This window comes from Neofelis nebulosa, chromosome 9 (assembly GCF_028018385.1).
Source record: "Neofelis nebulosa isolate mNeoNeb1 chromosome 9, mNeoNeb1.pri, whole genome shotgun sequence".
In the NCBI taxonomy this organism is placed as follows: domain Eukaryota; kingdom Metazoa; phylum Chordata; class Mammalia; order Carnivora; family Felidae; genus Neofelis; species Neofelis nebulosa.
In genome coordinates this window covers 78,260,928-78,274,584 of record NC_080790.1, presented here as the reverse complement: position 1 = coordinate 78,274,584, position 13,657 = coordinate 78,260,928, and the positions used below count along the sequence as shown (strand labels likewise).

Here is a 13,657-nt window from a genome sequence, read left to right as displayed (position 1 = left end):
ATTGGGTGCCAGAGCACAAACTGTGACCTGGAGCTTGGCCTTAGGACCACTTAGAACTGACAAAGCAAACGGCTCTTTTGTCTTTTTTGAGCTCAGGGGGAGATTGGCTAGACCCCTGTGGTGGGAGGACCTAGGTGAGCTCTTGAGATAGCCCAGGCAGTGGTGCGGGAGGAAGGGGTCTCATCATGGGGGAGGTGTGTGTGTGAGATGAGTTTTTTATGTTTCCCCGCTCATGGGCTCCTTGAGGGTTTTTAAACAGGATGGGGAAGACATGAAATGCAGTCCCCACCCAGCATGGGGCCAGCCTTTGAGATACGTGTGATGCAAGGAAACTGTCTAACCTAGCATGGCAGGTCATGCCCTAGCTCTTGCTTTTTGTTCTTAGAAATAAATATTTCCCATTGTGAATGGGACCAAATACTGTTCTGGGCCCCATAATCCTAGGTGTGCCCTAGAGGAGGGAGATGCCTGGTCTGTGGCATGGCTCTTTTGTGCATGTACCGTAGGGGTGGGAACAATGATTTTAGCAAGCTGCTTACCCCACGTGAGCCATTTCTCTCCTCACAGTCCCCCTTTCTCTTGGTTGCCCTCTGACTTCAGAGCCTCTTGGAGAGGAGGAGACCCTGAAAACTAGAGGTGGTGTATAAAAAGGACACTGTTCCCTGTCCTTGTGAGTCTTGCTTTTTGTGTTGTCTTCAACCCCCAAAATTACAAGGTGACTCTCTGTGACAAAACTTGTTTACTTCAGTGGGAAAATGACAACTCTGTCCTTGTTGGAAGTGGTTTCTGAACAGAATGGCTAGAATATCCTTAGCCCCTTGCATATGTCCTAGAAGATAGAAATGAGGGATTGGTAGGAAGCCCAAGGGTAAGGCTGGTGATGGGCAGGAGAAAAGCCAAGCAGACCTGGGCCAATTAGTCTTGCAGGGCTGGAAGTTCTGGAAAAATGTCTTGCAGGTGATTCATAGGTCCCTGGAGGAATTTCAGCTCATGGTCTGTTGCAGGATTTAGGTTCAGATGCTGGCCCGTGAGGACAGAAGGGTTGGCAATGCGGGTGTTTGGTGGATTGATGACATTGCTATATATTTTAAGGGGAGCACTCAGCCGAAGTCCAGGTTTGATCCAGTTCATGGCCAAGTAATGCTAGAGAGAAAAGGCAACTGTTAGCCTGAGGTAGCGACCTGAGGCTGTCTCTTCAGAGTCATCCCAAGAGCAACTTTGTCCCTGTCCCCAGGATTGCCACTCACCGGGGCTGAATAGATAAAGTTGAACAGCAGAAGTGCTATAATAAATATAATTGCAGCGGCTATGATTTTAAAGTGGTAGCGTTTCCAGAAAACATGACATAAGGTTGTAACAGGTATCCGAAACAAGAACGAGGTGTTGGGTCGTCTGTCCATAAGCAGAGGAGATGTCAGAGGATGGAGGGCAGAGAGAACCTTCAGGTCAAGTAATCTGGACCCAAGAGCTTTCTTTTTTAAAACAACTTCTGCTTACTTGTGTGTCCCCAGCCCCCCACTTCCCCTTCACCAAGGCTGTTCTCTCCTGATTGTAGCTGAGCCCTGAGCCAGGATGCTAGGAAGTAATTAACCTCTCTCCACTTATAGGCCCAATGTTCACCACCCTATTCAAATTGCCGGGCCTAGCAGCTCAGCTTTGTGAATGAGGAAGAAAGATTTTGTGCCTTTGTCCCACAGGACCCTTACAGGGGAGGATGAAGTGTAGGGTACTGGTTGGGTTCTGAGTGGCCTCGCCCTGCTGGCTTGATTAGGGCTTCCTTCTCTGACAGAATCTCCAGCGTCATCTTCACTTTACCCTGGAAACACCATAGGTGGTGGGAGGCTGAGTTCATTACAACAGGTGCGAGAATAGTTTAAGACCCCTTCCCATAGAAAGGAAAAGGGATTTAGCAAAGGTCCCCAGAAGTCTGTTAGAGCCCAGTTACGTGGCATAGTAGTCCTATGCAATAGACACCTTCCCCAGATCCTACCGACAAGCGCCATTTGCCACCATCGAGGACCTGGCAAGGCCACCAGCCCGTTACAGTCTTCTTCTTGAAGAGGGAGACGTGCTTATACTGGAGGAAGTAAGGCCACTTGGAATCTGTATCCATCATCCTGATGGAGCACATATTGGCGTGCCGGGCTGGTAGAGGCATGTCAGATAAATCCAGCTCCAGGACCCCTGAGCCCAAAGAAATGCTGTCAGCAAGAAGGAGCTCCCTGTCCTGTGGTCATGGACCCTATTCCAGATCTCACCTAGGAAGTCATCAGCGGAGAAGATGTCGTTGTCCCAGATCTGGATGATGAGCCGGGCTGGGAACTTCATCACTGTGGGGTCCAGGCTCCATATGTAGTCCTGGAGGGTGACAGAAGAGCGTATTCCTGGCCTGTCTCCCTTGAGATTGCCCTTGGCCCCCCTTAGTAGCCCATTACCCAGCAGTGATAGACTCTCAGAGAAGTCTCTGCCTGAGGCCACATTCCAAGTGTTCAGCTTACAGTTCTCTGAGGAAGCGGGAAAGGGAGCACAGCCCCCACCCCCACTCCCAGTTCTGTTACCTTCTGGCTCTGGACACACATATGCTCAGCTGCCAGGTAGTCCATGGTGAAGATGAACCGCCAGTTGAAGTCGCTCTTCCCAGTGAGGGAGTAGTAGTGGATATCTGTCTTCTGCATGTCCTTCTCTAGCCCGAATAGCCACCTGGGGCGAAAGTCATTTCACCTGGGGCTCACATGTATTGTCCCCCTCCCCTTCCCCTTGTGGGAAGCACTGCTCAACAGACACCAGGCACAGGTGGGAGTGGAGAGATGTGGCCCCAGAATTGGGGGTGGGAGGCATAGGGATGATACAACTGGGGAAATCTGAGGGAACACTGCTGGAGCCCTGCCATCTTTCTCACCCTTTGACATAGATGTCGCTTATCTCGCCAGATAGACTTTTCCCCAGGTCCATTTGGGCAGTTTTCCAAATGATGCAGCGCAGCTCATACCTGCAGCCACTGTAGTCTGAGGCTTTGCTGAGGAATAGCTCCCCAACTTGGTGCAGGAAGACCGGCCTGGGAGGCTGCCCTCCATGCCCACACCAGGCACGCCACATTTGGGAGGATGCAGGGGAAGGAAGCTCCCAGGACTCCCAAGAGAAGGAAGGAATTTGCTGTTCCTTAGTGTGTGAGCACACCCATGTTCCGTGCCCTGGGAAGTACAGTGACGGGGAAGAGGTAGGTCACTTACCTCTTAGGCTTTCTGGGCTTGATGTTGACTGGGGGGCCAGGAGGCCCAAGCTTCTTGGGAAAGATGTCCACCCACATTTGCACCTTTCCCTAGAGTGGAGATGGATTAGCTGGCTGGGGGTTGCCAGCCTCTGTTCTGAGCATGCTGTGGCCTGGGAGCCCTGTCCCAGGTTCTGGGGTCTGTGGAGGCTGTGTCCCCACCATAGGAGGGTGGGGTAAGGAGATGGAATGGACTTCAGACAGGAAGTCTGGCAACTCCCCGCCAGATTCCCTTTTCTCATTTTGGCTGGAAGAATGGTACAGAGTAAGGCTGGTAGTGTATGATGGCTTCAAGCCTGATGGCCACAGCGGGTTATCACTTGTGACTGGGGGTTAATGCTGTTAAGCAGGCCGTGCTCCTCAGCCTCTCTGCACAGAGCACCACAGTGGGGTAGGGGCTTCATTTATTAACCAGCTTAGTGGCCCCAAGAAAGAGCAAACTAGATGGTCAGTCCAAGTGTCCAGGTTGCTTTATGTTGTGTAAGCATATTGTAAGGGTATGAAGCTGTCCACCAAGCATAGAGGTCTGTCTTAAGAAGGGAGGGATTAAAATGGTGAAAAAAAGGAAGAGAAAAAACTAAAAGAGTAGAACTACTAACACTGGAAGGTATAGACAAATATATTCTTTCAAACTGACCTCATTTTATTCTTTTGAAGTTGACCCCATTTAAGAAAACAGGTTTAATGAGAATGGTTTATAAAAAGTGCTCAGCAGAGAACTTTGTGTCTGGAATGTGGTATCAGCTTGAGAAATGTGGAGAATGAGATGAGCTGTTCTGGTGGCTGGAGGGTAGAGGGTGGATGATAATTAGGGTGCCCATGGGGATTTTTATTCCTTCTGTTTGGGGTTCCTTGCCATGGAGAAAACACAGCCTGCAATTAACAGGTAAACCAGGGTTGTAATGTCTGCACATCTGACCCCAGGTGCTACCTCCCCACCCTCCCTCAGGAGAGACTAAAGCAGCGTAGGCACTGGCTGGTAAGGTTGCGCCTTACCGCTTCTACCAACTGATGTACGGCCTAGGTTTCTTGTAGACGACTTTTCCTGCTCTGAATTTCTCCATTCTGAGTGACATCATTGGAATTTCTCACTTCTAACAGAACATGCTTGTCTTTTGTGCGCATGCATCTGTGAATGCTTGGCCTCCCCTTCCCCTCTCGTCATGTCTATGTCCTGGATGGATGGGCTCCCTGGTCTCCTGATCCAGCCCCTCGAGTCTCATACCTGGTCGATGCCTGGCTGGCTGTCGCTGTATAGTGTGCGGGTCTCCACATGCTCAGGGACCAGCCCCTGGGTGTGCAGCAGGTACAGTGCAAGGCGTTCTTTCTTAGGTCCCAAATAATGAACAGTAGGGGGCTTGGGCTCTAGATGGAAGGAGGTGGAAGGGGAGGGGATCACGAGGTTGTTAGCTTTCCTGTCTCCCAGGCAGGTGCGCCCCCTTCCCTACCCCAGCCTGGACAGTGGCCGTGGTTGCCCTCCACAAGAGGAAAGGGCAAAATGGGGCAGGTGCCCTCTTGTTTCAGAGGCCTGTCTCTGTGCCTTCCAGCAGCGTGCTGTACTTCTCACCAAAGCTTTGCAGTCTGAATTGTTTCCCATTGTAAAAAACAGAGTCCTCCTCAGGATTGAACAGAGGCGGAGGCAGCCCTTTCTGTTTGGCATGGCGTTCCAAGAGGAAGCTTGGGTGCATTTGATCCCGCCACCTAAAGGGCCCTGACCTGTGAGGTTAAGGGAGAGGAACAAGTGGGGAGGTTTGGGTCCTGGAGAACATTCTGCTTTGAACTGCAGGATGAGCAGTGGTGGGGGCATGGATGGAGCCAGGTTCAGGCCCTGGTTCCCCAGCCTGGGATGCAACCTCTGCAAAGGGAACTGGGGGCTCCCTCCTCCACCCCTCCCCTATTCTCTTGCCCAGCCTCAGGTGTACTTACTGGCAGTAGGATTTGGAGAGCCCACAACGGGCTCCAAAGCCAGACAAGAGTCGGTTTTCAAGGTCAATGACTGTGGTTCCAATCTTATCATCAGGTGAAAACAGGTCAAAGTCATATAGCTGGATCTCCAGGTCTTTCTCCAGGGGGATGGTACAGCTGAGTTCAAACATCCTAGGGGTGAGGGTGTTGGACACTGCAGACTATGCACCATGTTATCTACAGGCCTCCTTGTCTAGCATCTCAGCCCCTTGTTTGGTCATGGTGAATATGGAGAGCAGAGCCTGGGGTGGCTGTCACCTGCCAATAACTATCCCCTAGCTATGGCTAGAAACAACTTTTGGTAGGCCTGGGTTGTGGGACCCTGAACTCCTTTCCCAGGCAAAGTGTTTGAGAAGGAGGGTAGAACTGACCACCCTTCCATCTGTTGAGCACTGTGAGACCCCGTGCTAGGAACTCAGAGGTTAGAAAGAAATGCAAGAGTTGTTCGCCTTCTGGAGCTTATTCCTGGAGAAGTGTGGGATTGGGTGAGTTGGGGCAGCTCACATGCCAAAGATGGGATCCACAGTGTTGGGCTGGTACTTGTGCCGGTTGCCAATCTTTGTCTGTCCCAGTTTCAGGATCACATAAGGGTCACACTGGGGTTCAGTCATAGGGAGGGAAATGTGACAGGAAATGGAAAGTCAGCCCAGGTTGGCCAGGGAGGGTGGGGGTGGGGCAGAAGTGAGCCCCTTGTACCAGATGGAGCCTGTGGTGAGGTGGCGGTCTGGGTATCCGCAGCCTGAGGGAGCCCCAGGACCCTGTGGGAGGCACCTGGGCTGGGTGGGCCTGGGGACTATGAACACCATGGGTTTGGGGCTGCTCATTACCAGGCCGTTGGCATCTTGGGGCTGCAGGTTGATTGCTCGCACTATGTACACTCGCACCAAGCACTCCTGAGGGAAGTCCTCTTTCTCACGCCAAACTGTGAACTGGCGGGGGGGCTTGGGGGCTTCTGGATCCTCAGGAAAGGGGTAGACACGGAAAAGGCCCTGTGTGTGTGTTGGGGAGGGAAGGTGTTGGCAGTGCGGGCCCGGCTCTGTTAAGCCCTCCATGAGGTGCCCCTGGTCTAAGCTCAAGCGAGAGCAGGCTGTGTTGAGGATGGCAGGGATGGAAGGCCGCAAGGACAGGAGAGGGCGGGTGCGGCAGGGACTCCACGGGGACAACTGTGTTTAGGAAGAGTGTCGGGCAAAGAACTCTAGTCATTAGGTGAGTTTCCAGTTTCTGCTGATGCAGACCCCCATTCCATGCCCGTCCATCCCTTCGGGTTGGAACTTGTTCTCTAAGGCTTATAGGTTTTGGGAGCTCAACGTAGGCCAGAGCTGGTGTGAGGAGGCCCCTGCCCATCCTATGTAAAGGGAGGTCACTCTAAATCCCAGCATAGGTCACCTTCTGCTGCCCTGCTCCCTCAACTGTTTTTCAAGCCCTCCCTGCCCTATCCTCTCACAGAGCATAGAGAGCCAGGGGTTTTATTAGAGTCTTCTGGTGACAGAAGGGGCACAGGAGACAGGGGCAGCTCAGCTGGGGTGGACATGCACCTTGAACTCCCCTACCACAGGGCTGTCCAACTTGGGCTCTTCCTGGTAGAGTTTAAAGGTCTGGCAGAAGTCCTGTAGGCCTTCGAAGGCGGGCACAGCCTCCAGCTCGCAGTCATACACCTGCAGGAGGGTGCATGGGACCCAGGCTGGTGGGGAGAGCGAGCTCAGCCAGAGGGGGACCATTCCTGCCATCAGGGGGCTGAGGGGCCACCAGTTCCTAGGTCTGGCTTCAAAGCATCTGCCTGGTCGGTGGCCTCAGAGTCAGCACCTCCTGCTGCAGATGGGGCAGTCCTGGTTCCCAAAAAGGCATGACTGGTGGAGGTGTGGCCTGGAGTCTTAGGGAGACAAGAAGGAAACTACCCCCTCTCCTGCCTGCCCCCATCCCCGCTGGTAGTTCCTAGAGGAATCAGGGTGAGGTTTGCTGGTCTCTGCCAGCAGATTTTATTCCGAGTCTCAGCAGTCTCCCCCCGCTAGAGGCCTCCAAACCTTCAGGGTGTGGTAGTCTTTGTGCTTGTACTGCAAGGACTTGGCATCTCCTGTGGCCCAGAACAGCTTGTTCCACCAGTCCACTTCATGCTCGTATTCGTCCTGGCAGGGAAGGTCATTCTGGCCTTCAGGGAGAAGGCACAGTGGCCCTCCTCTGCCCAGGGTCATGCTGCCCCCTGCCTCCCTGAGCTGCCCAGAGTCGTTCCTTTGTTCCCTGAGTCTGAGCCTACGTTACCTCAGCTTTGCTGGACTCGAACCAGAACTTTTCATAGAGGTAATCTAGGACCTGAAAAGTGAGAGCAGGAGAGTGGATGAGGTATGGTGTCCCCTGCCTGGCCCGCTCACCATCCCTGACTTCTGAGGAGAAAGGGAGTGGAGGGCAGGGCTCCCTTCCCTGGCTCCCTTGCTCCTCAGGAAGTCCTTTCAATTCCAAGATTGTCAGACATGGGTTTGGGGACCAGAAGGAGGGTAAGCTTAGTTCTTATCCTCAATGCCCACAGCTTCAGATGGAACTCTGGGAGGGCCCAGAAATGCAGAACCTGAAGCTTCACCCCAGGCCTACTAAGTCAGAACCTGCTTTTGCTCCAGATGTCCCCAAGATGCCTGTGCATTCAGGTTTGATAAGTGCAGCTCTCAAGGGATAGTTCTGAACCTTGAAAACATTGAAATCACTGGAGAGGGGTAGGGCTTGAAAAAAATGCTGATACTTGGGTTCTTCCCGCTAGCTATCCTGTGGCCTGGCTACAGCATTTCTTTAAACTCTCGGACTGTTCTAACATGCTGTCCACATTGGGAATCACAGCTTTAGAGTTCTCGTGTACACTGAGAGCACATGTCTCAGAACTCTGTTTAATCTCCGCCCCTCCTCGGGGACAAGGGCTGCTCCCTATAAATGGTGTAGAAGAAGGTGGGACCTTGAGCCCTTTACTCACCTTCTGGTACTTGTTCATAGACAGCACTGAGGAGAAAGAGCAATCATGAATCTCAGGAGCAGCAAGAAGGGTGAGGAGGAGGGACACCAGCCCCGCAGGGCCGCCAGGGCTGCCCCCACTCCCAGTGCCAGCTTAGGGGTGAGGCTGGGGAAGGGCAGGGAGAAAGGGCCATACTTGGAAGCTGTGGAGGCACGTAGTCCTCAGCCCAGGGGTCGCAGAAGTAGGGCTGTAGGGAGTTGATGTTGGCCTGACCCACCACAGTCTGCTGGCCGAAGTCCTGACTGTCCACCACCTTCAATGTGAGGGCTGGTGCGTAGACCTCCTCCATAGGCATGAACTGCAGCCCCAAGGAGAGGCCCAGGCATGAGGCCTCCCAGGGGAGAGGGCTGCCCCAGCCCCGGCTTTGCCCGAGGTTGCCTTACCACTGTGAGGAAGAGGACTGACTGGGTGAAGTTGGGGTTGGTCTGGAAGTCCTTGATGGGCTGTGTCTGCAGGGACTCTTCCCAGCATTCTACCAGGAGCTGGGGGGAACGCACCTGCTTCATGTTCCGAAGGCCCCAGATCAGGATCTGCCAGAACAGAGAAGGAGGGGCAGGGCAAAGAACAGACAGGGCCTCTGTACTGGGGTCCTGGCCAGAGAGAGGGGACTGTCCTGGGAGTGATGATGCATCAGGGAGTATCCACGGCCCGGGAATGAGCTGGACAAAGTCAGAGTCTAAAGGTTACCCAGGTCTCCCTTCCTGTGGGGGATCAGTGCTTGTCCTCAAGGCCTCCGTGAGGGAGTGCCCTCTGGCTACTGTGATATCCTTCACTGACCTCCAGGACCCCTTAGGTATTGTCCTTCCTCCCCTGCTGCTTTGTCTGGCCTCCAGTCACTGCTCAGGAGTGAGTCCCTAAGGCTGGCTGCCTTGAAGGCCCAGAGTAGCAGGGGGGGGGTTCAGATTTCTCAGGTGTCCCTTTTGCTATGTAGCTCACTGGTGACTCAGATCCCATAGAACTCCATGGTCATTCAGTGTTCTCAAGTGACAGACACTGGGCACCCCAGAAAACATCCATGCTGTTACTCATGAAGGCCTCTTCAGGGGACCAGAGTGGGGTTGCCTGATCTTGTGGGGGGGTCTCCAGGGTCAGGAGGACCTGACCAGATTTGTGGCTGGGCACAAAGGTTCCGACGTGGGGACCTCCAGGCTACTGTCATTTGGAATCAGGCAGGGCCAGGCCCAGATTCTGGCTCTGCCACTTAACCCTGTGTCCCTGTGCATGGGCTCTCCGCTCTCACAGAGCCTCAGTTTTGTCTGAAAAGTGGTCCCTACTGTAGAGGGCCATCGAGGGGCTTGGATGTGGTAAGGAATGCCAAAGCCCTTTGTCTATGACCTGCCACAGAGGATGTCATTAAAATAATTTAACCTATTCTATCAGAGGTTCTGCCCTTCATTCCTCCCCTGTCTCCCTCCATCTCTCAGAGAGTGTCTTTTTGGGGTCCACGCTTTGGATCAGGTAGTCAGGAGGGCCCAAGGAGATTGAGCAGAGAGACCTCCACGGCACTCGACTGCTGTGGGGGGTGCTTGCCCTCCCCACTGCCCCACACCATTATCACCTCGATAGCCATTTTCTTTAGTGTGGGCTGGATGCTCTTGGGGAGTGTGTAGACCCCATTCTTCCAGGGAACACTTAAGATGGGCGGCCTCTCTTTGAGACTCTGAAGGGGTGAGGTGAGAGAGCAGGGAGCATGAGGCCCTAGTAGGCTTGTCCTTCCCACCCCCAAATCAAGTCCCTAGCAGGGCTCAAGTGAGGAGGCTCCAGAGCCCCATGGGCAGCAGCAGGCAGGGAGTTAGGGAGACGTCACCGGCTGGCATCACCAAGCCCGGTGTTCTAACTCCTCAGGCCCCAGGCCTTTCCTGGGGGGTGGAGTTGGGGACCACAGGTTGTGGTAACTGGGGGCAGGGAGGTGGGGTGGGGTGGGAGTGAGCAAGGCGCCCGCCACCCCCAGCCAGGCCCTCCTTCTCAGTACCTCAGTCTCGAGGATCAGCTCACAGGATGCCAGGATCTCACCCTCTTCCTCCCCTAGCAATTTTACAAGGGGGTGCCACCTCAGCGGGGGCAGGATCCGTTTTTGGGCATCCAGCCAGACCACTGGAGACCACATGCTCCGGCCCCACAAGCTCTCCTTTCCCTGCAGGGAAAGGGAAGTTCACCAAACACTGAGGCCAAGCTGGCAGGGTTCTGGCTCTCCTCCCCTGGGATTCTGACAACTCTAGGATCAGGGCCAACATTTATGTTGACATACTGCTCTCTGTGAATCATGCCCCATGGGAGGCCTTTCTGTATATTCTCCTCTAAAAGAAAAACTCAGCAACTCTGCCCACTCCAGCCCACCTTACCTGAGAGTCCTGCTGCCACAGTTCCAACACCACGAGTGGTGGGCTTGTTTTGGTGTCCTGGGGGTTCTCATACAGAAGGAGGTGCTGGAAAATGAGCGTCTGGGCCCACGTGGGGGCTGCAGAGCCCCTCAGGGTTTGGGTGCACTGGCTATGGTTCAAGAAGACCAACCGAATGAAGGGCCCTGGGGGATAGAAGGAGAGGAGGGGGTCCTGCCATTGAGCTTGTCAAGCCAGGTGCTCGTCTCTGACAGCTGCTACCACTGGACCAGACACCAGGGAGGCCTAGGCTGGGCAATCACAGCCACTGCCAGCTGCCCAGAAGGCCACCTCAGTGCAAGTACAGAGCAAATGGCTATGTAACCAGAGGCCAAGGACCATTTGGTTCCACACACATCTATTTGACACCACCTGGTTGAGGTCAGAGTGGCACAGAGATGGAAGGTCCCGTGGCTCCTCTGGAGGACTTCTGGGGACCAGCTACACATGGCTGTCCTTCCACAGCATCAGTGAGTGGCTGTGGCATAAGGGGACATCATGTGGCCTTCTCAATGTGGGCGCCGATGCCCAATGGACACAGCTCCTGGCAGACACTCCCTGCCCTGGCTCTGCCCTTCATCCAGCAGCTTGGTTCCTTACAAACAGCGTTACCAAAAGGACAGGGCAGGAGCACACATCTCTCCTGAAAGCTTCACTGGGTCCTCCTCACAGGACCAAGGACAGGCTCCTCATGCACATGGCTGGAAATCGCCTCACCTCTTCCCCATACCCCCCCATCTTCTGACACAGGGACGTGTGGTCCCCAGGTGTGTCACTCTTTCTCCCCCTTCTTGAATCCCCAGTACTGGGGACACATCTCAAGAACAGCCCCACCTTATACTCCTTGTTTTTATATCTCTCCCCCAAGCCAGGGCCCTGACCTGCTGGGGAGAGGGGTCTGCATGTTTGTCACCCCCTTCCCTGTCAAATTCTTTATGCTGCTGGGTGGCCACATCATGGCGTTCTGGAGACTTGGGGAGAAAGGGGTGCCTGTTGCCTACCCTGGAATGTTTGGATCTGGTTGGACATTCGGTTCCAGGCCTGGTAGATGTAGCAGAAAAGCTGGTAGTAGTGGGGCTCTGGGTAAGAGAGGAGCCACGTCCATCACCTGCCCCCAGGATCCCCACCTTGGCCCCTCCTCACTCCCTGACCTCAGATGCAAGGCCTCTGGAGCCACCCAAGCAGACTTTGGGCATTGTCAAATGCTCACTGTTGAAGACACAGTAGATGAAGGGTAGGTCAAGTGGGTGAGTGTCCTGTGGGGCAGTCTTCCAGAAGCTCATGAATGATTTGTTCAGACCCTGTGACAGCATCCTGTTCTCTTCCTTCTTAGCCTGCTCTTGCATATCCATAACCTGTGCCCAAGACATTCTCCCTGAAGCTCTTGGGTGCTTTTCTTGTCTCCTCTAGTGCAGGCCCAGGTCACCCTTCTCCCCTTATAGACTGAGGGTGTGGATCTGGGGCGCACACTCCCCCCACCCCCGCCCCAAGCCATCAATGCCCCAACCTGGGGCATCTCCAGCTGTCTGCCACACCCACCCCGGGCCCTGGCTCTGGGATATAGCGTTGCCAGGAGTCACCTAGCCCACTGAGGCTTTACCAACGATCCCTCCAGCAGGAAAATGGGTGCGATGCCCTTGTCCTTGTTTGGGACCAGCCTGCGGTGCCAGCAGCGGCGGCGGAACCGGCTCTGGGGCTGAGGAGTCAGGTGGAACTTGGAGCCGAAGGTGCCGTATTCCCAGCCCCCCTCCTCCTTGGCTGCGCTGGGGTGGTGCTGCAGGGAGGGGAGCAGAATGTCACCACCCCTGCCATGGCACAGGGTGGGGGGACCCTGCCCAGGCGGCCCCCTCACCAGCTGTAGGAAGGATAGGGTCTCCTGCTCCAGGCCCAGCTTCCCGTGGTTCCGGCAGCGCAAACGCACCCAGCGCCGCCGGCGGCATGTGTAGTAGGTCTTCTCCACTGAGTTCCAGACCTGGGGCAGGCCCAACGGCTCGATCCCCACTCCGTACTCCCAGCCTGTGGAGGCAGGGCCACGGCCTGTGGGTGCCCAAGTGCCCATGGGCTGGGAGGCATGGACAGGCCTGAGAGATGGGCCCCAGAAGGCAGGCTAAAGGGAGAGGAAATGCTTTCCCTCATGTCCAGGTCTTTTGGGGCCCTGAGGTGTGGAAAGGATGGGGTGGTCGCCAGGATGGCTTGGGCCCAACCGCCCATCTTACAAATGAAGCTGGGGCTCAGAGATGTCTTGTGACCCACACACAGTCACACAGCCCACATGTAGCACAGTCACATCTTGAGCTCAGGTCTTCAGACTTCCAGCCCATCACTCCTTCCCTGGAGCTACCTCAGGTGAACCCAGGCTCCATGAGCACTTCCTCTTTCTAGAAAGTGCTCAGGAGGCACTTACAACCTGCCCTGTTTCAAAACTGGGGCCTATGTCTATAGAAAGGGTGGAGGCTCCACTCTCCAGAGTCTGGGGGACCCCCAGAAATTCAGGCCCATCCCACCTGAGAACTTGATTGCTGTGAGGCTGTGGGAAGTGTCAGTCCCTGGCAGCTCCAGGGCCTCCTTCCCTCAGCCTGTGACCAGAGGACTGACCCTCATTGTCCACTGCGTGGTTCAGCTCCACATCCCAGTTCTCCTTAATGTGCCAGCCTTGGGGACACTTCATATTCTCCCGGGACTCCACGGGCTCTCCATTCTGAGGGTGGACAGACAGGGTGGGCCAGGGGCATCTGAGCTAAGAGGCCTCCAACTCTCTCTGCCCACATGTTTGCTCACCTAGCGTGGCCATAGTGCTCTCCTTGGAGCAGATAGTGCTTGCTACTTCTGATGCCACCCACATATCTACTTAACATGCTTTTACTGACTTGCCTTTTCAAATAGTAAAAGTATTTTTATTTATTATTATTATTATTATTTTAAATGTTTATTTTGAGAGAGAGAGAGAGAGAGTGAGCGAGTGCAAGCATGAGCAGAAGAGAGGCAGAGAGAGAGGGAGACAGAGAATCCCAAGCAGGCTGCATGCTTTCAACTCAGAGCCTGATGTGGGGTCGA

The 13,657-nt window shown here is 54.5% G+C and overlaps 2 protein-coding genes across 12 annotated transcripts in view; one reads left to right on the top strand and one right to left on the bottom strand.

The window, feature by feature from the left end:
* The window catches only part of LMAN2L (lectin, mannose binding 2 like), an 81,019-nt gene that overhangs the window by 46,304 nt on the left and 21,058 nt on the right, over positions 1 to 13,657 (top strand). The window lies entirely within an intron of this gene.
* FER1L5 (fer-1 like family member 5) overlaps positions 723 to 13,657 on the bottom strand; it is a 60,464-nt gene continuing 47,529 nt past the window's right edge. For 2 of the 11 annotated variants that reach the window (XM_058684293.1, XM_058684295.1), the window contains 27 exons: positions 13,199 to 13,301; positions 12,456 to 12,619; positions 12,204 to 12,377; positions 11,814 to 11,958; positions 11,605 to 11,682; positions 10,568 to 10,749; positions 10,198 to 10,359; positions 9,784 to 9,885; positions 8,609 to 8,755; positions 8,361 to 8,523; positions 8,187 to 8,212; positions 7,490 to 7,540; positions 7,255 to 7,356; positions 6,769 to 6,888; positions 6,061 to 6,222; positions 5,738 to 5,829; positions 5,195 to 5,365; positions 4,836 to 4,984; positions 4,494 to 4,633; positions 3,231 to 3,319; positions 2,900 to 2,989; positions 2,559 to 2,700; positions 2,259 to 2,358; positions 1,991 to 2,184; positions 1,707 to 1,816; positions 1,248 to 1,392; positions 723 to 1,143 (listed from right to left, as the gene is read on the bottom strand). In XM_058684293.1, coding sequence (XP_058540276.1) covers positions 916 to 1,143; positions 1,248 to 1,392; positions 1,707 to 1,816; positions 1,991 to 2,184; positions 2,259 to 2,358; positions 2,559 to 2,700; positions 2,900 to 2,989; positions 3,231 to 3,319; positions 4,494 to 4,633; positions 4,836 to 4,984; positions 5,195 to 5,365; positions 5,738 to 5,829; positions 6,061 to 6,222; positions 6,769 to 6,888; positions 7,255 to 7,356; positions 7,490 to 7,540; positions 8,187 to 8,212; positions 8,361 to 8,523; positions 8,609 to 8,755; positions 9,784 to 9,885; positions 10,198 to 10,359; positions 10,568 to 10,749; positions 11,605 to 11,682; positions 11,814 to 11,958; positions 12,204 to 12,377; positions 12,456 to 12,619; positions 13,199 to 13,301 — 3,531 coding nt within the window. In that variant the 3' untranslated portion in view covers positions 723 to 915. Of the gene's footprint in view, positions 1,144 to 1,228; positions 1,393 to 1,706; positions 1,817 to 1,990; positions 2,185 to 2,258; positions 2,359 to 2,558; positions 2,701 to 2,899; positions 2,990 to 3,189; positions 4,142 to 4,493; positions 4,634 to 4,835; positions 4,985 to 5,194; positions 5,366 to 5,737; positions 5,830 to 6,060; positions 6,223 to 6,768; positions 6,889 to 7,254; positions 7,357 to 7,489; positions 7,541 to 8,186; positions 8,213 to 8,360; positions 8,524 to 8,608; positions 8,756 to 9,783; positions 9,886 to 10,197; positions 10,360 to 10,567; positions 10,750 to 11,604; positions 11,683 to 11,813; positions 11,959 to 12,203; positions 12,378 to 12,455; positions 12,620 to 13,198; positions 13,302 to 13,657 lie in introns of those variants that run through there. The other 9 variants (XM_058684286.1, XM_058684287.1, XM_058684289.1 and 6 more) reach the window with 9 other exon arrangements.